Source organism: Prunus avium, chromosome 6 (assembly GCF_965620075.1).
Source record: "Prunus avium chromosome 6, drPruAviu1.hap1.1, whole genome shotgun sequence".
Taxonomy (NCBI): domain Eukaryota; kingdom Viridiplantae; phylum Streptophyta; class Magnoliopsida; order Rosales; family Rosaceae; genus Prunus; species Prunus avium.
This window is the reverse complement of record NC_142289.1, coordinates 6,203,247-6,223,407: the sequence shown is the minus strand read 5'-3', so window position 1 is coordinate 6,223,407 and position 20,161 is coordinate 6,203,247. Positions and strand designations below refer to the sequence as shown.

Sequence of the window (20,161 nt, the reverse complement as noted above, 5' to 3'; positions counted from 1 at the left end):
AACGGAACGTCTCTTAATACTGACAGAACGGATAACGTGAGACAGTTTTTAAAAGTGTAGGGGGTATTTTGAGACGTTTCAAAGTACATGCAGTAATCTGAGACAATTTTGAATGCACAGAGGGCATTTACATAAATAAGCCTTATTATATACTATGTGGCATGTGTTATTATATCTTTGGAGAGAAACTTACAACGGTTTTTTTTTTTCTTCTATTTGTCTTTTACATTAATCATCATCTGTCTAGAAAAACAAAAATAGAGACAAGGTGGTATCCTACTATGAGAAAATTCGAACATAGATTCTCATGTGTGTAAGAGTAAATCTTTTTAACTACTTCAACCATAAATCATCTCTCTGTTACAGGTAACTTCTTCGTATACAATTGAGCAAGAATTCTATAGAATGACTCTACAATTGCTACCAAGATTTAAACATGGGACTCCTATATAAACTTTGGGCTTTTACTTTGCTATATCTAGGTTTTGAATCCCAAAATCCTTGGGATATGCTTTAATGAGCTGACCCAAATGAAGTTAGTCCAAAGCAAATCCAACCCAACAACAATCCAAATTGCACCACCACTTGTTATTTGTAATCTCCATCCATCTTCCTATTGGACTCCCCAAGGAAGAAACCATGATCACAAAAACGAACATAAAAAAGAGGAAGATAAGTGGGCCCCCCAGAAGAAACAAGAAAAATGACAGAAATTGTTGCCAACCTCACAATCCCACACTCACAATCCAAGTGAAAAGGAAAAAACAGAACATCAAAAACCAGAAATCGAACAAGAAAAAAAAGAGAGCAGCAAATCAGAAACACAAAACCATGGTTGCAGCAACACTAACTTCACCATCATCCCAACTCTTATGCTCAAGCTCTCGCTCTATCTCTCAGCTCTCTCCTCTGCAACAATGTCTCTTTGGGTCCAAAGCAATCGTCTCCTTCCCCAGTAACGTGAACTACAGCAAGAAGAGGCATGTGGGCGATGGGGTGAAATGCATGGCGGTGGCGGCGGAGACAGAGCCCAAGAAGAAAAGCGGGTACCAGATACAGACGCTGACGAATTGGTTGTTGAAGCAGGAGCAGGAGGGCGTGATTGATGCAGAGCTCACCATTGTTCTCTCGAGCATTTCCTTGGCCTGCAAGCAGATTGCTTCGTTGGTGCAGAGAGCTAGCGTTTCTAACTTAACTGGCATTCAGGGTGCAGTCAATATTCAAGGAGAGGACCAGAAGAAACTCGATGTTGTCTCCAATGAGGTTTGTGGTTCACCTACAAGTTTCTTATTTTGATACAAGCGATATTAGAAAGAAAATCGAACATAAGACCTAGGATGCGGGAAGAATCGAACATAAGACCAATATAGTTTCTTATTAAATCAATTTAAATGCTAAATTAGGTAAAGTTTAAAAAATAATAATAACAAAAGGAAATTCCGTTGCCGGGACTTGAACCCGGGTCTTTCGGTTGAGAGCCGAATATCCTGACCAACTAGACTACAACGGATTGGCGATTTTCATATGATAATTAATGTTTAAGAACTATATGTTAGAATAGGGGATTGAATTTTTTTGGTATACAGGTTTTCTCCAATTGCCTAAGATCAAGTGGACGAACAGGGATTATAGCATCAGAGGAAGAGGATGTGCCGGTGGCTGTGGAAGAGAGTTACTCAGGCAACTACATTGTGGTGTTTGACCCACTTGATGGATCATCCAACATTGATGCTGCAGTGTCAACTGGATCCATCTTTGGAATATACAGCCCAAATGACGAGTGCTTTGCAAGCATTGAAGAAGACTCAACTGTAAGTCGACCGAACGTCTTTTAAGTCTCAACTAATGTGATAGTATTTCATTTGTTTATATCGCCCACTGAATCTCGTTTATATATAACTACGAAGAATAATATTGGAACACTTATATATATGTTTGCATTGTAGCTTGACAGTGCTGAGCAGAAATGTGTGGTGAGTGTCTGCCAGCCAGGAAGCAACCTGCTTGCTGCTGGCTACTGCATGTACTCCAGTTCTGTAATCTTTGTGCTTACAATTGGGAAAGGTGTATTTGCATTTGCCTTGGACCCCATGTATGGAGAATTCGTTTTGACCCAAGAGAACATTCAAATACCAAAAGCAGGAAAGATTTACTCATTCAATGAAGGCAACTATCAGCTCTGGGATGACAAGCTAAAGAAGTACATTGATGACCTGAAGGACCCGGGTCCTAGTGGCAAGCCCTACTCTGCAAGGTACATTGGCAGCTTGGTTGGGGACTTCCACCGGACGCTGCTCTATGGCGGCATTTATGGGTACCCTAGGGACAAGAAGAGCAAGAATGGGAAGCTGAGGCTGTTGTATGAGTGTGCACCAATGAGCTTTGTAGTTGAACAAGCCGGTGGGAAGGGATCGGATGGCGGTGCTAGAGTACTTGACATCCAACCAACTGAGGTGAGTATAAATTGTATAATTGCTGTGAGTTTCGGCAGCTCCCTATGTAATTTTAATGACTTGAATTTTTCCTTCTTGTTGTTCTTTTCTGACAGATCCATCAGCGCATTCCGCTTTACATTGGAAGTGTGGAGGAGGTGGAGAAATTGGAGAAGTATTTAGCTTGATCAGAATGTGACAACAAAGATATTTAATTTTGTTTGTGAAGATAAAGTTGTATGGGAATTTTTCTCAAGAAAAACAATGAACAAGAGAGAATTGAATTTATATTTTTCTGAAATAAGTATTACAGAAGATTAACGAATGATAATCGGATTAAAGGATATTAATACTTCCATAATAAATTGTTAACAGCAGCCTTTGTCAATATAGACAATTCTATACAAAGATTACAAGATCCAGTGAAGGGAGAAAGAAACTGTGTAGCCATTAGCCTAAGTAAGCCCAGGACTGCAACAAGGGGATACCAAAGATAGAATACTAAGTTACTAACCACAAACTTATATATATTTCTAAGAAATGTGTGAGTTGTCTTAATGCTATGGCAACACTAATACAGCTTCTAAAAGAGTTATAGATTTCTTAAAATAGTTAGAAATCTTTTGCAGCAAGTCAAGCCGAAGAGTCATTCCACAAAAACAGTAAGATCCTTGCAGTACAATTCTGCTAAACCTGAGAGCTTCTGCGATTTTTCACTGCAATTCCAAAAGCACACGAATTAGAAACTCTACCCTGTTAAATTCAAATGAGAGGAGAGTTAAGAAAGACAGTAAAATTACCAGGGCTTATAATTCTAATACATTTTGTTACAGACTTCACTGCAGTCAGAGAATCAGAACCTGCAAGAACGCAAGTTTACTCATTAAATATGAAATGCATGAACATGGCGGAAACTTTATAACTGCTGAGGATGTGTTTCATTACCTTGCACATTCATCTCCTTCTCTGATAGTACTTCTGTCACAGTTGATGAGAATTCTGACATAACTTGATTAGCCCCCACATTACCATCCGCAGTTTCATTATCATATGATGACCTATGTGAGTTTTGAAGAATATAAGATAAGATAAGAAAACTGAATTGAAGTGACAGTAATGACGAGAGTAATGGAGAGATACATGTCATGGAAATATGGAAGGTAGAGAATACCCTGAAACAGTCCCCATGGAAGCACCAACATTTGGTTGACTAGCATAACCAAGTTCTTCACAATGAAGATCAAATTCACCTAACATTTCAGTGAAGGAGAAATCCACCCCAATGGCATCGAAGTTAGGCAAATCAATGTCAAAAGGGTCAACTTCCTTTTCAGACTCAGATGTTGAAATATCATCAGAAATTGGTTGGTCCAAGCTCATTGGCACATCAGAACAGTCAAAATTGAGCCTTCCTTTTACATGGTCTCTCTTACTTGTCTTGGCAGGTGATGAAGAAATGCAATGGTTCGTTTCCACAGTATAGCAAGCTTTGTTTGGGCTGAGAGTCACTCTCTTTGATGAAAATATGGTGCAGCAGTTAGGGGTGATCTCTGGAGGAGAATTGTTATTACTGCAGGTAGCAGTGGAAGAAATCTCAAAAGGAGACACAGACTTATCGATTTGAGATGAAATTGCTCGTGGAGGAGTCCGAGGACCAGTAGAATTATTTGGAACGGAGGGAGACGGCTGGTTGAACAAGCATTTAGCCACAGTGGAACCATGAGCAAAGGACCCATTCGGAACCAAATTTGGCAGCGATGATTGAACAGCTGAAGATGGCTGGGCAGATTCTTGATTAATGAGTGCATTAGCTGATGCTGAAACTGTTTCTGCGCCTGCCCATTTTAAAGGTCAATCAGAATAAACACGCTAATGACATAAATCAGATGCAGAGAATGATAACTTTGAAGAACATACATAGTTTAGTTATATATACCTTTGTTTGGAACCTTGCCAGTGGGTAATCCGTTGCAAGATCTCTTAGAAGCACTTGGGGCATCCACTGAAACTCTAGAACACTTTCTCTTAGTTGCAGGTGGGTCAATAGTAATTGGTGAGCAGAAATTTCCAGGCCCCATGTTAGTGTTGGAAGGTGTGGACACAGGATGAGCAACTGGTGTTTGGTACATTGGAAATCCTAATTGAAAGGCACCAAACATTTAATTCATATTGAATTCATAGCTCATGGAGTGATTATTCTTGTGTCTTTTTGTTAATTTCTCAACTGTATGGTTCAAGCATCAATGGGTTTAAATAATTTTTTAAGGCAAACAAAATGAAACACCTAGAAGTTGAAATTGGTGCATCTAAGCTCACACAAACCACATGCAAAGTCTCCATGTTCTCAATTCATTCAAGCAGTTTCTCAAACACAAGCAACACAAGCAGATGGGATGTGTTATTGTACCTGCTGGAGACCCATTGGATGGGTTCAAGTGAGAAGCCATAAGCATCGGTTTGGGAGCTGAGGCTGGACCTGCTGTGGAGATAGCGGCTGGGTTTCCGCTGGCATTGTAAGTGTTCATGACGCCTTGCATACCCTTCAACAGAGTTTGGACCCGGGTCTTCTCTTGCTCCACCCGGACCTTCTCCTGATCTAAAATCACCTTCTGCTCCTTCAAGCATATGTACTCGTTCAGAATCTCCGCCAAGCTCAGCAAGCTCTTCGGCGCCTACAGAGATAAACGAAAATATGAAAAAACCCAAATCCCAAACCAGAAAAAAAAAAAAAAAAAAAAAAAAAAAAAAAAGAAGACTTTCAGGCTGATTTTGAACAAAATGTGGCAAAAAAACCAAGTGGGTACCTCTCGAATGGGTGATTTGGCGATGAGAGATGAAGCTTCGTTTCTGAAAACAGAGCGAGTCTCCGAATAGTTGTTGTCGCAGAGATACCGATCCACGATGAACGCGATTTGGACTGGGGTCACCTTTCCCTTCCCCAAATTCTCTGATTTCTTGGCTTTAGTTTGCTTCCCCATTGCTTAAAATGGGGGGAGATAAGAAGAGTCTGTGGAAAATTAGGTCTCGATAAAGAGGTTGCAACTGACAAAGAAGAAGAAGAGGGTTCAGATCTGAGGACAGGTAAAATGGTTGAGCTTAAAAGGGAGGGAGTTTAGAAAAAAGAGAGAGGGAGAGATGAAGAAGAGGAAAAAAAACGCGGGAGTTTTCGAAACTTTTGGGAGGAAATTGGAAAATGAGCGAGGCTAAATGAAATAGCATGTGCCTGTATTTCCAACCCTATTTATAATATAATAACAATTTTATTTTGGCAATCAACTAGCCGTTTGGAACAATTATGGTATGGTTGTAGGTATCCACCAATAACTAGGTTGTATTGGAAGATAGAATACCTTACCAAATAATGAAAAGAGTGTATTTGGTTTAAACTTAATGTATGAATTAAGAGCTTTTTTTCTTTCTTTTTTTATAAAGAAAATGAAACTTTCATAAAAATACTCAAAACGATCGTCGATAGCGTATAAATAAGGTTTATGAGTATAATCAATTAACATTCCGCTTAACTTAATCACACACCTAAATATATGCTATATTGTTTTCCTAGTTGTCAACCAGCTATTCCACAATTGCTTGGATTTGTTCACTAAGTGAGATTAATACTTGAATATAAATGAAATTCTTTCATGGTTCTCATTTTGTGGTGGGATCTATCTATATAAGAGTCGGTTTTCTAAATTTTATTTTCCTTGACTGAAAATTCTTAAACCTACAATCGAAAATTGAAAGCTAAAGAAGTCATTTGAGTTGTCTATATTATTACAGATCATTCAAAAACACGTGTTATATATATGTATATAAAAAAATAAAAAAAATAAAAAATTGGTCGAGAAACACGGGTTACCTTTAAAATCATCTTTTAATTTATCACACAATCAAATGGAGCTCAAACTTGCTTGCTTATTTATACTTCATTCTAGTTGGTTGACATAAGGGCCTTCCAACCCTGAACTTGAATTGCCTAGTGGGCTCGTTGGGCTTTTATTGGATTGAGCTCTCGATTCAGCGCCTAAAACAAAATCCATATCGACCCAAAACTAAAATTTGGGTTCAACAGGAAAGTCATAATCCGAAGGAAGACGAAGAGCACACAACACCTCCTTATCTCTCCAGTTACAGCGCCTGATTGAAGCTTGAAGATGACACAGGGACTTCTCCAATGGAGTCCTTGCCACCAATCTCTCTCCATTTCCTTCACTATCCCCACAACCAAACACACCCAACTCCCACTCTCAATCTCTGCCACACTAGAACCCGCCACCAGTACCCAACAACACCTCACTGCCAGAGAGAGAAGGCAGCTCAGGAACGAGAGGAGAGAGAGCAAATCTGGTGCCAATTGGAAAGAACAGGTGGAGGAAAAGCTTCTGGAGAAGCCCACGAAGAAGTTTGCTAATTGGAAGGAAGAGCTCAACATTAATAACCTCGCTCGTGAGGGCCCTCAATGGTGGATCGTTAAGGTCTCTCGACTCAAGGGCCAGGAGACTGCTCAGCTCATTGCTCGCTTGCTTGCTAGGAACTACCCTCACATTGATTTTAAGGTATTGAACTAATTCAGTGTTTTGGTTTCTGGTTTTGTTTCCAAATTGACTTATTAATTAATCTGATATTAATGTCTGTTTCATTCCATTGATTTTAAGGTATTTAATACTTTAGTTCAATGTTTTGGTTTCTGGGTATGTTGCCAAATTGACATAATCTGGATAATCATTTCTGTTTGTTCCAAAAATCGGCCCCGCCTAGGCGGCCGGGCGGTATGTTGCCAAATTGACATAATCTGGATAATCATTTCTGTTTGTTCCAAAAATGGGCCTGGGCGGGACAAATCGGCCTAGGCGGCCTGGGCGGTATGTTGCCAAATTGACATAATCTGGATAATCATTTCTGTTTTTTCCCTACGTTTTATATCAATTATGGTACTTTATAATTTATATATCTTTTTATTTTGCATGATTTTGTTATAAATTTATAATACAATTTTTTTTTTTTTTTTAAAGAAACACCTAGGCCCCGATTACTCCTCTAGGTGCTAGGCCCCTGCCTGCCGCGGCCTACCGCCTAGCGATTTTTTGAATATTCTGAACATATTGAATTGATGCCCAGCTATCTGAGACTCTGAGTATAGATTATACAATTCAATGTTTAGACCAAAACTAAACAAGGTAAAAATCTTAAGTGTTTGCTTTTCAGGTGTACGCTCCAGCTATTCAAGAGAGGAAAAAATTGAAAAATGGTACTTACTCAGTTAAACCAAAACCCCTGTTCCCAGGGTGTGTGTTTATAAGGTGTGTTTTGGACAAAGAGATACATGACTTCATAAGAGATTGCGATGGAGTTGGAGGCTTTGTTGGTGCGTTGGTTGGAAATACGTGAGTATTTATTCTTACATGGTAGGTTTGCTGTGTATTGCCTATTGTTATTGTTATCATAGTTGGAAATTCTTATGTGAAATTGAGAGAAAAAAAAGGGGGGAGGGTTTAATTTTAGTATATATACCAGATTAATGTAATGTGAAGAAACCCTATACAGTCTAGCACTGATTGAAATCGTCTGGTTTCATTATATGGTGGTGTCGTAGTATGACAAATGTATGAAGCTTTGGAGTCATGTTATCACTGCACACTTACCTAATATGAAGAGATAGCCCAACAAATGGTTAAAAATGAAAAGCCTTTTGTAAGGGATTTTGTGTGACAATATGAAGCTACATTTGCGCTTATGTTTTAGCTAAAATAGACAAGGTAGATTTTGGGTTAAGTTTACTGGTTTACTGGCATTTTTGGGCTTTCCCTTATTTTCTCCATTGATTTCTAATCTCGAGGCCATCTTAAGTAGATGTCCTTCTAGACTACTGGCTACGTTGTGTACTTTCCAGTGAGTATCTAAATGTTATATTCATATGCACAGGAAAAGACAGATCACCAGACCCAGGCCAGTTTCTGAGTTTGACATGGAAGCTATCTTCAGACAGGCAAAGGAAGAACAACAAAAAGCTGAACAAGCTTTTGAACAAGAGCAGCAAGAAGCAGCCCTCAACTCTGGGCTCAATTCCGATGATGCTGGAAAATCTAGTGGAGATTCTAAACCAAAAAGGCGATCTAGAAAAGCACTTGATCCTCTCATAAATGGTTCATCTAAAGGAAAGAATGAGAAGCTCGTCCCAGGTTCTAGTGTACGAGTTGTATCTGGGACTTTTGCAGAATATGTAGGCAGCCTCAAGAAGCTGAATCGCAGAACAAAAAAGGTATACTGTTTCTGGTATGAATTATTTGGCTTGAATAAATGAAAATATGAGGAAATCAGCATGCTTTTTATTTTTTGGATATGCACGGCAGAATTACTAGTGTCTTCTTATGCATTATTTTACTCAAAAAAATCTCAATACATTGCTCAAAAAAAGTTATTTTCTGAAAACTTGACAGAGAAGTTAAAACAATTGTCATCTTGCAGGCAACTGTGGGATTTACGTTATTTGGGAAAGAAAGCTTAGTAGATTTAGATGTCAGTGAAATTGTTTCAGAGACCACGTAAATATGTTCATCCCTCATAATCATTGTTAAATGGTAAGTTTTTCAATATATTTTCCCGTCTTCTCCAGATATATCCTACTTTCGTCTATATGAAAAATGCAGTGCCTTCAAAGTAATAACATAATTTTGTCTTGTTTGTCATCAAATGAACGTATAATGCATCTTGCTTGGAATCTGAAGTTTCCATGCCAACATCTCTGATTTGGTTAGGTTCTCATTATAAGTTGCTGATGGTGCCAAGCACCAGTACATGGGAAAAGAGGTGATTACTTTCGACATCCATTACTTGTATTAAGTCTTAAATCCAAGTTAATTGGGATTGGCTACCTGATTTGAGGCCATAGAAATTGCATTCCTACTGATAATGTATGTCCTTCCTAGCTAGGTCACATTCTGACCTCCGCCCAGATGCTTTTCCCCTTTACTGCCAACTTCCTTTATTTAAAATCATGGTGCAATGTGAGTGTTTCATGACGTATCAGATTAGTGTGCTTTTGGCTGTGTTTTGTTACTTGCTGCTTAGGCGTCTTCTTCTATCTGTTCAAATTGAATAATTTTTCAAATTTGTCCATACTAGTGAAAGCTCAATCATGGCCAATGAAAAATATGCATTCAGGATGAAAATACATCCGCTTGTACACACAGATGACATTGGGTGAAAATTAGAAAGGGTTGTTCACCATTTATACAAAAGGAATAAAAGGAGTATGGTATAAGTTGTGACATGAACAGATGGTAATTGGTAGTGATGGTAGCTGGACCAGTTTCAGCATTAGAGGGGTGCCAATCCCAGAGGCAGCCTTTTCTATACTACTAACCGTGGCTTCGCCGGGAAGGCTAGCTGGACAGTTTTATTAGGGCTCCATGTAAGGGATGAGGGACCAAGGGGTGTCAATTATTAGGGTTTCGCATGATGAAAGAGAGTGAGGGAAGTCTCTTTAGCACAAAAATCTTCCTCCAGTTCATGAAAACAAACCTGTCTAGATTTACAGACTAAAAAATTCTTCCTCTAAGATGGTAAATTATACTCCAAGTCCAAAGTCACTCCACTAACTTTACTTTCCTGCTTCACTATTGTTTATTATCATCTTGGGGTCCTTCTTCATCATTATCTTAATGGGCTGCTCTATTATTTAATTGGGATGAAATTGCCTGCCCCAGATGGTGGTCCTTGCTCATTCGATTTGTGAAAACTTAAAATCACAAAGCAATTGAATCTGCCAGCACATACAATAAAAGTGATATCTATTGGACAGAAAAGTCATGTTGGCTTTTGCACTCGAGCGTTGTATGATTATACACGTCCTATATGCATATATTTACTATGATTATAAACTTTATTAAATAATTTTCTCAACTTCTTAATCCAATTCTTAATTTGAGTAATGTTTACTCAAATGTTCAATGGTTATTCTTTTTCGGAATCAATGAGACATGAATTCAGCTGGACCTCGGACCTTTCCCAATATTAGGGAGAGAAGTATCACTAGATTTAAGAGCTAGTTCCTAGTTAGTATTGTTAGTCGGAGTCATCATAACCCAAATCCCATATGTTGTGTAAATAGCATTATTCGTAACAACAAAAATATTTTAGAAAGCACAGAGAAACACCTTCGATGTGTTTTCTGACTGAATTGGACCAAGCAAACGGATCATGGATTCATGGTGGCTGCTGAGTCTTTTTCGTTTTGTCTGGGGTTGAGGCTGGACAATGGAAAGGGGACCAAAGAAGTTGAAATTTAATGAACTGTCCTTTTCTTCTATTTCATTCAAATCGCCCCATTGTCTCACTTTAGTGCTTGTATTGCTACTTGCTACATGTGGTTCCAAATACGACACGTATACGTATTCGATACGGATAGGAAGAGATTCCACTCTTCATTTATCCTAGTAATGAGAAAGGTGAATTCTTGATTCTGAATCACGTAAGGCATTGTTTGCCTGCTTGTACCTTAAACTCATGAGAATATAAATAAATAAATAAAAGAAAAGACCGTTGAAATTCACCACCATAAATAACCCCGCTGTCCAAAATAATATACTGACCCAAGTACCAATGTCACGAACCATGCCATTCAATATTCAATGCAAGAACAGGTTGGTTGGTTCTCTAGTCTACAAGTTAAACTTGAAAATGCTGATTGCATTAACTAGCTCCATCCTTTAATAATGAGAGATTAAAGAATGAGAGATTCGAACTTGAGATATCTTTTAGTATTGAAAGATACGCGTATGTGATCTGCGCACTCTCTTTCATTGTTTGTATGGATAACGAGACGCAATGGACAAATTGATGAAGGTTCATTTGTTGTCGAAATTGAAGAAGATTCATTAACCAAACAGTCTGTTTTACAGTGAGGCAGTGAGCTAAAAGATAATGCTGCATTATTAATTTATTTACAGTGAAGGAAAGCCATCCTTTTGTTTCGTCCAAGAAGAAAGAAAGAGTAAGACGACACAAAGCACGCGCACATTAGTTTATACTGAAAAGAGTTTGCTAAAGTGGTCACGATGCACATTGCTCATTGCACAACACAACACCACACCACAGCACACCCTCTCCTCTCTTCTCTTCTGTTTGGTGTTTTTATCACACACAGTGGCTGCAGTTAGATATGGTCCCCTGTTCCTCACCCACCTCCCACAACCAAAGCCTTTTCCATGACAAAAAACAAAAGCAAAAACTTGAAAAAGACAACTAGTGCGAAGATATTAAAAACCCTAATACTCCCGCTTTGTAATCTGTCCATACAGCTGTCACTTTAAAGCTCATTTCTTTCTTTTATAAAGTAAATTGGCAACTCCAACCCTAAATTTAGAGACATTCTACAACCCCCACCTGTGTTTTGCTTATTTGCATTTGTTGATCCTCTTATTGGTATTGATATTGAAGGTCTTTCACCTACAAGGCCACACTTACCTTGTTTTTATTTAAGCATTGGAATTTGGAAGTGAGGGTGGGTGATGATTAATTGATTAGGGTCGATGCATAAACGTATGCGTTCTCTCGTCAAATTTATGTTATCAAACAAATACTTATATTACTAGACATTTTGTGCTTCATTTTCGGTTAAAATCAATCTAAATTATTAGTTTAAACTCACAATCTGACAATATAACATCTTATTGTATTGTATAATCTTGACTCTTGAAAATGAGTAATTATATATTCCATCATATTGAATGTTTAAGATTCTTTCAGGGATATGACAAAAAATTATTCAAGGGAAACAAGGGGGCAAAAAAGAAAAAGTCATTTTATAAGTTCATCATTACAAATAAAAGTTATGGCAAATTGTGAATACACAAAGCAAAGTGGGCACCTGGAAATTTAAGAAAAGCGTAAGTGCACAAATGCAAAAAGTCCTTTATTATATTCCCCCAGTCAGCAACCACTCAGAGAAAGTGTCTGAGAGAGCTTGCAGAAACGAGTAAACGTATTTAATTTTCACAACCTCCAAGCCAACCCCCTCCTTATTCTTTACTCTCTTCCTCTACTTTCCACTTTCAAACCCTAGAAACAATTCACCTTTAGATGCAAATGGGTCTCTTCCCCAAACACTAGAAACCCACTAGTTAATCCATTCCCAGATTCAGCTCAATCCCATTTCAGCCATGGCCTCATTACCCTTTTCCAAACACTTAGCTGCCTTTGTTTTGCTCATTTTCTTCCTGCAACCCTCATCTGCAGACTCAAACTCCTCGTTTTCATTCACTGAATTTGGTAAAGGTCCAAAATTTGAGTCCAATATTGCTCTTTATGGCGATGCAGAGGTTGTTAATGGTGGGTATGCAGTTCAACTCACTAGTTCAGTGAGATCAAGTGCTGGGAGAGCCATGTACAAGAAACCCATCAAGCTCAGTGAAGGTAAACCTCAGAAATCAGTATCTTTCTCCACAAACTTCTCATTTTCTGTGTCCACTGGCAATGGGGATGGTTTGGCCTTTGTTATGGTTCCAAGTGGTTTCAATCTTAGCATGTTTGCTAATAGCTCTTTTGGGCTTTCTCTAGGATATGGGAAAGGTAAATTTAAAGTTGTTGCAGTTAAATTTAATGTATTAAGGGATGCCAAGGTTCATGTTGGAATTGATGTGGGTAGTTCTGTATCAGCTAAAGTAAGCACTTCTTCAAGTAAGAATTTGAATCTAACTAGTGGGAATAAAACGCATGCTTGGATCGATTATGAAGCTGGTTCGAATAGATTAGAAGTTAGGCTGAGTCAATTTGGTCATCCAAGGCCAGCTGATCCTCTTCTATGGTACCCAATTGACTTGTCAAAACTGTGGGAGCATGAGAAAGTGTTTGTGGGCTTAAGTGCAATTAACGGGAATTCGTCTCAGACATGTTTGATAACTTATTGGAGCTTTGAGCAAAGGCATGTGCCGCACTGGATGCATTCACAGCCTCTAGATCCCAAGGTCTTTGCTAAGAATTCGAAACCAGTGAGAGTTGAAACCAAAAAGGATTGTGTAAAAAGGGTTTTTGGTGCAATGGTTTTTGGCGTTGCTTGTGGAGCATTGGCATCACTCCTTGCATTGTATTTGTGGACCGTCTTCGGTAATCGGCGTCCGGTAGTGCCAGAGGGTTATGCTGAGCAGCCTAAAGAATTTGAGTATGATAAAGTGAAAGTAGGTGTAGATGATAAAGCCATCGAAGATGGAAAGCAGTAGATGTTTTGAGTGTCGAAGGCTGTTGCTTGTTGTATTGTAAATCAATCTTGTTTTTCTTTTATGTATTTTCAGGTTGTGTCTTTACTTGTAGTTGTAACCTGGCAGTCAATTGTCAAAATGTAGTAACCTGGGATTCCACTTTGAACTGGGAAATTGAAACATAGCATGGTTTTCCCCACTCTTGTTTAAAATTATTCACCATTAATGCTGGTAGCTGCTTAAATTCTTTGCAAGCTCTTGTCCGAAATCCAGTTTTCTACCTTCTCTTATGTCCAAGATAGCAAAGCCCTTTCAATTTCCAGCAAGACTTTGCAGTCATTAAGCATGAGGGCCTCTAACTGCAAGTAAATTAGTCTCAACTTCCAGCCCATTCAAACTCAGGCTAGCACTTGAGAGCCAAAGATTTAAAGATGTAATTTGCTTAGAATGGCATACATAATATCCGCTTTGTAGGCTTAGAACCGTAACTTCATACTCATCACTGCCAACCCATTACAACTTGGGCTGAGAGATGTTGCCTTTCTGAAAAATACTCGTGATGGCATATGCCTTTATCAAGGATGCAAAGACTCAACAATTGATGCTTCAATCCTTACATATTTTACATGTCACTACAAAAGAATAAACACAAACCTGCAAAATTTTGGATTTAACAGAAAAACATGATAGCAATTCACAGAAAGATGAATCTACCGGATGATGAAGATTACCCGTTGAAACTTGGGCTGAGAGCCAAAGATAAAAGCGCTTAATCTGTTTAGAAATGGCAGTGAAGACGATACACATGCCATTTGTTCAGAAATGGCAACGCATGCTAGTGCTTAAAAAAGATTAATATCACCATATAGAAGATCTCAGTTTACCCAAAAAAGTACATAACAACAGAGAAACGAAATTGGGATAACAAGTTTGTTTTTAACAATATTAAGACCTACAGCTACCACGAACAACTGATCACTTTGCCATACTCCGGCAACCGGAAGTTGCGGCAATTCACATTAGTCAACATCACATTACACCTCCTGACCTTCCTCCTCCTCTTCGTCCTCATAATATTCATCCTCCTCAGCTGTGGCATCCTGGTACTGTTGATACTCTGAAACCAAATCATTCATGTTGCTCTCAGCTTCTGTGAACTCCATCTCATCCATGCCTTCACCAGTGTACCAATGCAAGAAAGCCTTCCTCCTGAACATAGCAGTGAACTGCTCGCTCACACGTCGGAACATCTCCTGAATTGAGGTCGAGTTTCCAATGAAAGTGGACGCCATTTTCAAGCCAGTGGGGGGGATGTCACAGACAGTGGACTTGACATTGTGCGGAATCCATTCCACAAAGTAAGAGGAGTTCTTGTTCTGAACATTGATCATCTGCTCATCAACCTCCTTGGTGCTCATCTTGCCCCTGAACATGGCCGAGGCAGTTAGATATCTGCCATGGCGAGGGTCAGCTGCGCACATCATGTTCTTGGCATCCCACATCTGCTGGGTGAGCTCAGGCACAGTGAGGGCTCTGTACTGCTGTGAGCCACGTGATGTCAACGGAGCAAAACCCACCATGAAAAAGTGGAGACGAGGGAAGGGGATGAGATTGACGGCAAGCTTTCGGAGGTCAGAGTTGAGCTGACCAGGGAATCTCAAACAGCATGTGACACCAGACATAGTTGCAGAAATCAAATGGTTCAGATCTCCAACTGTACAAACACAAAAATCAGTATCCCAAATTCCACAAATAAGCAAACCTAAATATCAGAGAACAATTAACTGAGAAACTTACAGCTTGGAGTGCTGAGCTTGAGCGTACGGAAGCAAATGTCATAAAGAGCTTCATTATCTAGAACCATACACTCGTCTGCGTTTTCAACAAGCTGATGCACTGACAAGGTTGCATTGTAGGGCTCAACAACAGTGTCTGAGACCTTGGGGGAGGGAAACACAGAGAAAGTGAGCATCATCCTATCTGGGTATTCTTCTCTGATCTTTGAAATCAACAGAGTTCCCATTCCAGACCCAGTTCCTCCTCCTAGGGAATGGCACACCTGAAACCCTACAATTCGAAACAAACCCAACCTAAATACCATGTACCAATAAAACAAAAGAAAATAAATGAGAGCAAGCCATTCAGGAATTTCATCAAATACCTTGTAGGCAATCACAATTCTCGGCTTCCTTGCGAACCACATCGAGCACAGAATCGATCAATTCAGCCCCCTCGGTGTAGTGGCCCTTAGCCCAGTTGTTCCCGGCACCAGACTGGCCAAAAACGAAGTTGTCAGGCCTGAAGATCTGACCGTAAGGTCCAGATCTGACGCTGTCCATGGTCCCTGGCTCAAGATCCATGAGAACAGCCCTGGGCACATACCTCCCACAACTAGCTTCATTATAATAGACATTTATCCTCTCAAGCTGAAGCTCTGAGTCTCCCTCATACCTTCCGGTGCCGTCGATGCCGTGCTCGGCGCAGACCACCTCCCAGAACTTGGCACCGATCTGGTTGCCGCACTGGCCTCCCTGGATGTGAAGGATTTCACGCATTTTGAATCGAAAAGGCGAAGAAAATCGAAAAGCGGATTTAGGGTTTTGGTCTCTCTGAGAAAATCGCAGAGAGAGAGAGAGATACGAGAAAGAAATGAATGGGGTCCGGGGGTGGGGACGGAGGCGATCTTTTATAGAAAAGTTGGTTTTGGAGAGGCAACGGTTGGATTTGAATGGAGAAGCGGGAAGTTTTGTTTGAATGGGTGGAAATGAGTAGGGGTATTTGTTTAAGGGGATTGAGAATGGACGGTTCAGATTTGAGGGTGGGATTGGTGGAGGATTTTGTCTTCCTTTATTTGAAATTCAAATTTTAAAAACAGCTGGGTGCCCGGAATTTTGGCTCCTTTTTTAAATTTGGGAACAAAGACAGATACAGTTTTTAATGTTTCAATCTGGCATTGAAAACCGACCTCTAGCGTCCCTAGCACAAGAATCGGCACTCTATCAGTTGAATGTCGCATTTTATTATGCTTTAAAAAATTAAATAAATAATTGTTAAATTTGTGGCGTCGATCGTTTATATATATAAGGCTTATTTATGTACATGCCCCATGTGCTTTTAAACTTGTCTCATATTACCACATGTGTTTGCAATCATCTCAGAATACCCCCTAACCTTTGAAAAATAGTCTCAATTTACCCGTTCCGTCAGTATTTTTTACGTTCCATTACGAGCATTGGGCCCCACTTCGTTTTAATCTTTAATCTCTGCGAATAAAGGTTTTTCACTTTCAAAAGAGAGGGGGAAATTGGGTGAGAATGGGAAATTGGAGAAGAGGGCTTAAGGTTTGTGAAAATCTGAGGTGGGCTTCGAGAATCTGGAGAAGAAATTAGGGCTTTATAAAACTCTGAGATGGAGTTTGAAATTGGGAGATTCTAGAGTAGAAGATTTGAGTTTATGGAAACAGGAGAAAAGCAAGGAGAAGCAAGGCATGCCCAATGGTGTCATTGTGGGAAGTTAGCACGGATGCAGACTTCTTGGACCAGTTCAAACCCAGGGCGGAAATTTCTAGTCTGCCCAAAGTCAAAGGTAAGCATGTTTAAGATCAAATTTTCAATCATTGTTTTGGGCATCACAAATTGATAGAGTTCTTATTGATGAAATTTTGAGGCATTGATCAAAAGGAAATTTTGAGTCATTGTTCTTGGTTGATACAGGGAAGTGGAGAAAAAGGATGTAGGTTTTTTCAGTGGTTTGATGCAGAAATGTGTGAGCGTTCAAAGTCTTTGATACCTGGTTTGCTGAGGAAGATTGATAGGGTGGAGAAGGAAAATGCAAAGATTCGAGCAAAGTCAAAAATATTGTGGGCTACTATGTTGCTTTCCTGGTTGGTGGTGTTTGCCATGAAGATGAATTAGGAGGAAGTAGGAGGAATTAAGAGTAATATGTTTTGTAATTTTGTGGGTGTAATGTGATTGAGAAGCAGTAGTTCAGTGGGCAATGTAATTTGAGAACAAATGGTAATGTAATGTAAGGCACTTTGACAGTAGTTAAGTTGGTTTAATGTAATGTAATTTGGTGTAATGTAATGTAATGTAAGGTAATGTGACAGTAGTTAAGTTTGTTCATTGTAATTTATTTAGAGTTCAGAGTTTTCTTTGATCTGTGATATGAATGGTAACTTGTTTAAAGGTTACAAATGGTGACATACTGATAAGCATCATACCAAAAATAGGTTGCAACAATATCTTGTTCATTGGATACCAAAAACAAGTTACAAAAACAAGTTACTCATAAGCATATCTTGTTCATTGGATACCAAAAACAAGTTACAAAAACAAGTTACTCATAAGCATATCTTGTTCATCGGATACCAAAAACAGGTTACAAAAACAAGTTACTCATAAGCATTTTTTGTTCAATGCCATATGAAATGGCTAAATCTCAATAGCTGATCAATATAAGCACAACACCAGAACATGTTTCAACCATCACATTACATATCAAATGGTCAATTACATGCCATGTACCTGACTCAAAAACCTTGACAGACATGAAAGCCTAATAAAACCAACCATCACAGACATCAATAATCCCACAAACCAACAACCCAATTGCAACCATAATCAAACCATTAAAGTCTTATAAAACTAACTAATTGCAGAATCTATAATTCCACAACATTAAAACCATTCAAAAAGAGTTTATCCTAATTCAAAAATAGGTTGCAAAAGTTCAACATCATCACATCTAAGGATGAAAAAAAGGATCTTTGACAAAATGGCTCCTTTGTTGATCTTTCATCCTCCTCCTACGTTGTTGTACTCGAGATAGTTTGGCAGATTGAGATGAATCACATGATTGAGAAGCCTGAGCTGCTTGAGATGGTTGGGATTGAGAAGCATCAACTGCTTGAGATGGTTGGGATTGAGAAGCCTGCGCTGGTTGACATGGTTGGGATTGATAAGCCTCAGATACTTCAAATGCTTGGAATTGAGAAGGCCCTGGGGAAGCACTAGTTTGTCTCATTTGCCTTAGTTGCATACTTTGTTGTCCGCTACTTTGGTCTCCAGCATCTCTCCTTCTTACCTAAAACAAATAAAAATAAGGTAGGCATGATATGAAAATTTGAATGGTGAAAACATAGTTGAAACCGTGGCACTTACTGGAAGTTTTTCCTTGGCAACTTTTCTCTTCCTAGTAGGCTTTATGTTGGGATTTCTAGGTTCCTAATAAGCAAAGTCATCAAGTCAGAAACCAAATGAAATAGATTAAAATGTAAAGCAATTTTGGATAATGACACATACCTTGCAACTAATTCAATTATGCCCTTCTCCACCGCAATTGCCACACTTTAAAGGGATGCACATGAGAATCACCATTGGCAATGGATTCAACCACTCTTTTGAGAGCTATGTTTCCTTGGTTGATCTTTGCCGTCCGTGAATTCAATATAACCATAATTTAAACATTTGTTACAATGACAATGAAAGTGTTGCATACAGTATCAGCATAAATTAAGCACCACCAAGACATTACCTGCATTTTTGCCTCAAATCCAATTTGGCCAGCTTGCTCAATATTTTCAGAGCCAGCCATGTCCACAAGCATCAAGCGTCCTCCTACTATTGGGACATCAGGGATTATCTGTGCAGAAATAGAAAGCAAGTTATATCCAACTAGTGACAAGACATGGGGAAGAATTATCATATATTTGAAAGTCCAAGAGAATCCTACCATGCAATGGCTCCGAGAACTTCTTTCATTGCAAAGAGTACTCTTAACAATCCTTCTCTTCTCCACTTTCTAAATCTCTTTGGAAATTTTCCCATCCGCATTTCCAGAAATGTTGGTTGCATTCTTTCCCTTCTTTCCCATCACTTCAAGCCTAACCTGCAGGTACAAGTATTAGTGCAGAAAAGAGCAGCAAAGAGAATATTCCCCTTTATGATTTATGAGACTAAACCACATCCCTCATACCATATAACCTTTATCATCATCATCACAAGAGATGCTCCCTCAAAAATTGAGAGTATTGAGATTTTTATAACGAGTTCTCTCTACTTTAAACCAACACAACCAACTCAACCAAATTTACAGAGAACCAACACAGAGTCAAAAAGTATACAAAAAAACAAAAAAAACTCGAACAACAGTACAATGCACATGCCAAAATCAAGAAAATCGAGTGAGAATTGGGTCCACTTACATATGGGTTGACAACCTTCAGATTCTCTAAGCACCACCATCTTCGCACTTTCTAGCCTTAAAATCTAACACCAAACAGTGATTTCTTCTCTAGATTCTCCCAAAATTCGAACCCCACCTCAGATTTTGATAAGCCCTAGCCTCCTTCTCCAAATTCCCCATTCTCACCCAAATATCCTCTTTCCTATCTTCTTTCCTCTCTTCTGAAAGTGAAAAAACCCTTATTCGCAGAGGTTAAAGATTAAAACGAAGTGGGGCCCAATGCTCGTAACGGAACGTCAAAAATACTAACGGAACGGGTAAATTGAGATTGTTTTTCAAAGGTTGGGG

At 39.1% G+C, this 20,161-nt stretch overlaps 5 protein-coding genes, 1 long non-coding RNA gene and 1 other non-coding gene across 8 annotated transcripts; 3 read left to right on the top strand and 4 right to left on the bottom strand.

The window, feature by feature from the left end:
- The first annotated feature begins 624 nt into the window (after positions 1–624).
- Positions 625–2,757, top strand: HCEF1 (high cyclic electron flow 1). Its single transcript, XM_021978920.2, has 4 exons — positions 625–1,263; positions 1,587–1,811; positions 1,947–2,453; positions 2,549–2,757. Exons 1-4 carry the CDS (start codon positions 640–642, stop codon positions 2,618–2,620), a joined length of 1,428 nt encoding a protein of 475 aa, XP_021834612.2. The 5' UTR covers positions 625–639; the 3' UTR covers positions 2,621–2,757.
- On the bottom strand, positions 1,438–1,510 carry TRNAE-CUC (transfer RNA glutamic acid (anticodon CUC)). Its single transcript has one exon. It is a non-coding gene; the product is annotated as a tRNA-Glu (tRNA).
- On the bottom strand, positions 2,698–5,622 carry LOC110774388 (uncharacterized). Its single transcript, XM_021978919.2, has 7 exons — positions 5,237–5,622; positions 4,840–5,104; positions 4,369–4,569; positions 3,604–4,267; positions 3,378–3,490; positions 3,233–3,292; positions 2,698–3,148 (listed from the first exon to the last, which is right to left on the bottom strand). Exons 1-7 carry the CDS (start codon positions 5,408–5,410, stop codon positions 3,120–3,122), a joined length of 1,506 nt encoding a protein of 501 aa, XP_021834611.1. The 5' UTR covers positions 5,411–5,622; the 3' UTR covers positions 2,698–3,119.
- Positions 5,623–6,487: 865 nt separating this feature from the next.
- On the top strand, positions 6,488–9,458 carry PTAC13 (plastid transcriptionally active 13). Of its 2 annotated transcripts, none has more exons than XM_021978924.2 (5): positions 6,488–6,988; positions 7,638–7,816; positions 8,355–8,691; positions 8,898–9,010; positions 9,188–9,458. In XM_021978924.2, the coding sequence occupies exons 1-4, from the start codon at positions 6,587–6,589 to the stop codon at positions 8,976–8,978; spliced, it is 999 nt and encodes a 332-aa protein (XP_021834616.2). In that variant the 5' UTR covers positions 6,488–6,586; the 3' UTR covers positions 8,979–9,010; positions 9,188–9,458. The 2 variants fall into 2 exon arrangements, with proteins under 2 accessions (XP_021834616.2, XP_021834615.2); XM_021978923.2 differs by having other exon boundaries at positions 9,158–9,458.
- Positions 9,459–12,365: 2,907 nt separating this feature from the next.
- On the top strand, positions 12,366–13,826 carry LOC110774390 (Concanavalin A-like lectin family protein). Its single transcript, XM_021978921.2, has one exon. The coding sequence runs from the start codon at positions 12,593–12,595 to the stop codon at positions 13,646–13,648; it is 1,056 nt and encodes a 351-aa protein (XP_021834613.1). The 5' UTR covers positions 12,366–12,592; the 3' UTR covers positions 13,649–13,826.
- Positions 13,827–14,463: 637 nt separating this feature from the next.
- LOC110774378 (tubulin beta-1 chain) lies at positions 14,464–16,381 on the bottom strand. Its single transcript, XM_021978908.2, has 3 exons — positions 15,789–16,381; positions 15,425–15,694; positions 14,464–15,341 (listed from the first exon to the last, which is right to left on the bottom strand). The coding sequence occupies exons 1-3, from the start codon at positions 16,180–16,182 to the stop codon at positions 14,662–14,664; spliced, it is 1,344 nt and encodes a 447-aa protein (XP_021834600.1). The 5' UTR covers positions 16,183–16,381; the 3' UTR covers positions 14,464–14,661.
- A 1,829-nt stretch (positions 16,382–18,210) lies between these two features.
- LOC110774376 (uncharacterized) lies at positions 18,211–19,265 on the bottom strand. Its single transcript, XR_002529512.2, has 3 exons — positions 18,931–19,265; positions 18,790–18,852; positions 18,211–18,712 (listed from the first exon to the last, which is right to left on the bottom strand). It is a non-coding gene; the product is annotated as an uncharacterized LOC110774376 (long non-coding RNA).
- Between the last annotated feature and the right edge of the window lie 896 nt (positions 19,266–20,161).

What these genes read in the sequence shown, in the direction of transcription:
- HCEF1 (XM_021978920.2), top strand. Translation starts at nt 640, where the DNA reads ATGATCACAAAAACGAACATAAAAAAGAGGAAGATAAGTGGGCCCCCC. An exon ending in TCGATGTTGTCTCCAATGAG is followed by an intron (nt 1,264 to 1,586) that starts GTTTGTGGTTCA and finishes TTTGGTATACAG; the next exon opens with GTTTTCTCCAATTGCCTAAG. An exon ending in GCATTGAAGAAGACTCAACT is followed by an intron (nt 1,812 to 1,946) that starts GTAAGTCGACCG and finishes TTTGCATTGTAG; the next exon opens with CTTGACAGTGCTGAGCAGAA.
- LOC110774388 (XM_021978919.2), bottom strand. Translation starts at nt 5,410, where the DNA reads ATGGGGAAGCAAACTAAAGCCAAGAAATCAGAGAATTTGGGGAAGGGA. An exon ending in ATCCAATGGGTCTCCAGCAG is followed by an intron (nt 4,570 to 4,839) that starts GTACAATAACAC and finishes CCTTTCAATTAG; the next exon opens with GATTTCCAATGTACCAAACA. An exon ending in TGGCAAGGTTCCAAACAAAG is followed by an intron (nt 4,268 to 4,368) that starts GTATATATAACT and finishes TAAAATGGGCAG; the next exon opens with GCGCAGAAACAGTTTCAGCA.
- PTAC13 (XM_021978924.2), top strand. Translation starts at nt 6,587, where the DNA reads ATGACACAGGGACTTCTCCAATGGAGTCCTTGCCACCAATCTCTCTCC. An exon ending in ACCCTCACATTGATTTTAAG is followed by an intron (nt 6,989 to 7,637) that starts GTATTGAACTAA and finishes TTTGCTTTTCAG; the next exon opens with GTGTACGCTCCAGCTATTCA. An exon ending in TGAATCGCAGAACAAAAAAG is followed by an intron (nt 8,692 to 8,897) that starts GTATACTGTTTC and finishes GTCATCTTGCAG; the next exon opens with GCAACTGTGGGATTTACGTT.
- LOC110774390 (XM_021978921.2), top strand. Translation starts at nt 12,593, where the DNA reads ATGGCCTCATTACCCTTTTCCAAACACTTAGCTGCCTTTGTTTTGCTC.
- LOC110774378 (XM_021978908.2), bottom strand. Translation starts at nt 16,182, where the DNA reads ATGCGTGAAATCCTTCACATCCAGGGAGGCCAGTGCGGCAACCAGATC. An exon ending in GAATTGTGATTGCCTACAAG is followed by an intron (nt 15,695 to 15,788) that starts GTATTTGATGAA and finishes TTCGAATTGTAG; the next exon opens with GGTTTCAGGTGTGCCATTCC. An exon ending in CAAGCTCAGCACTCCAAGCT is followed by an intron (nt 15,342 to 15,424) that starts GTAAGTTTCTCA and finishes GTGTTTGTACAG; the next exon opens with TTGGAGATCTGAACCATTTG.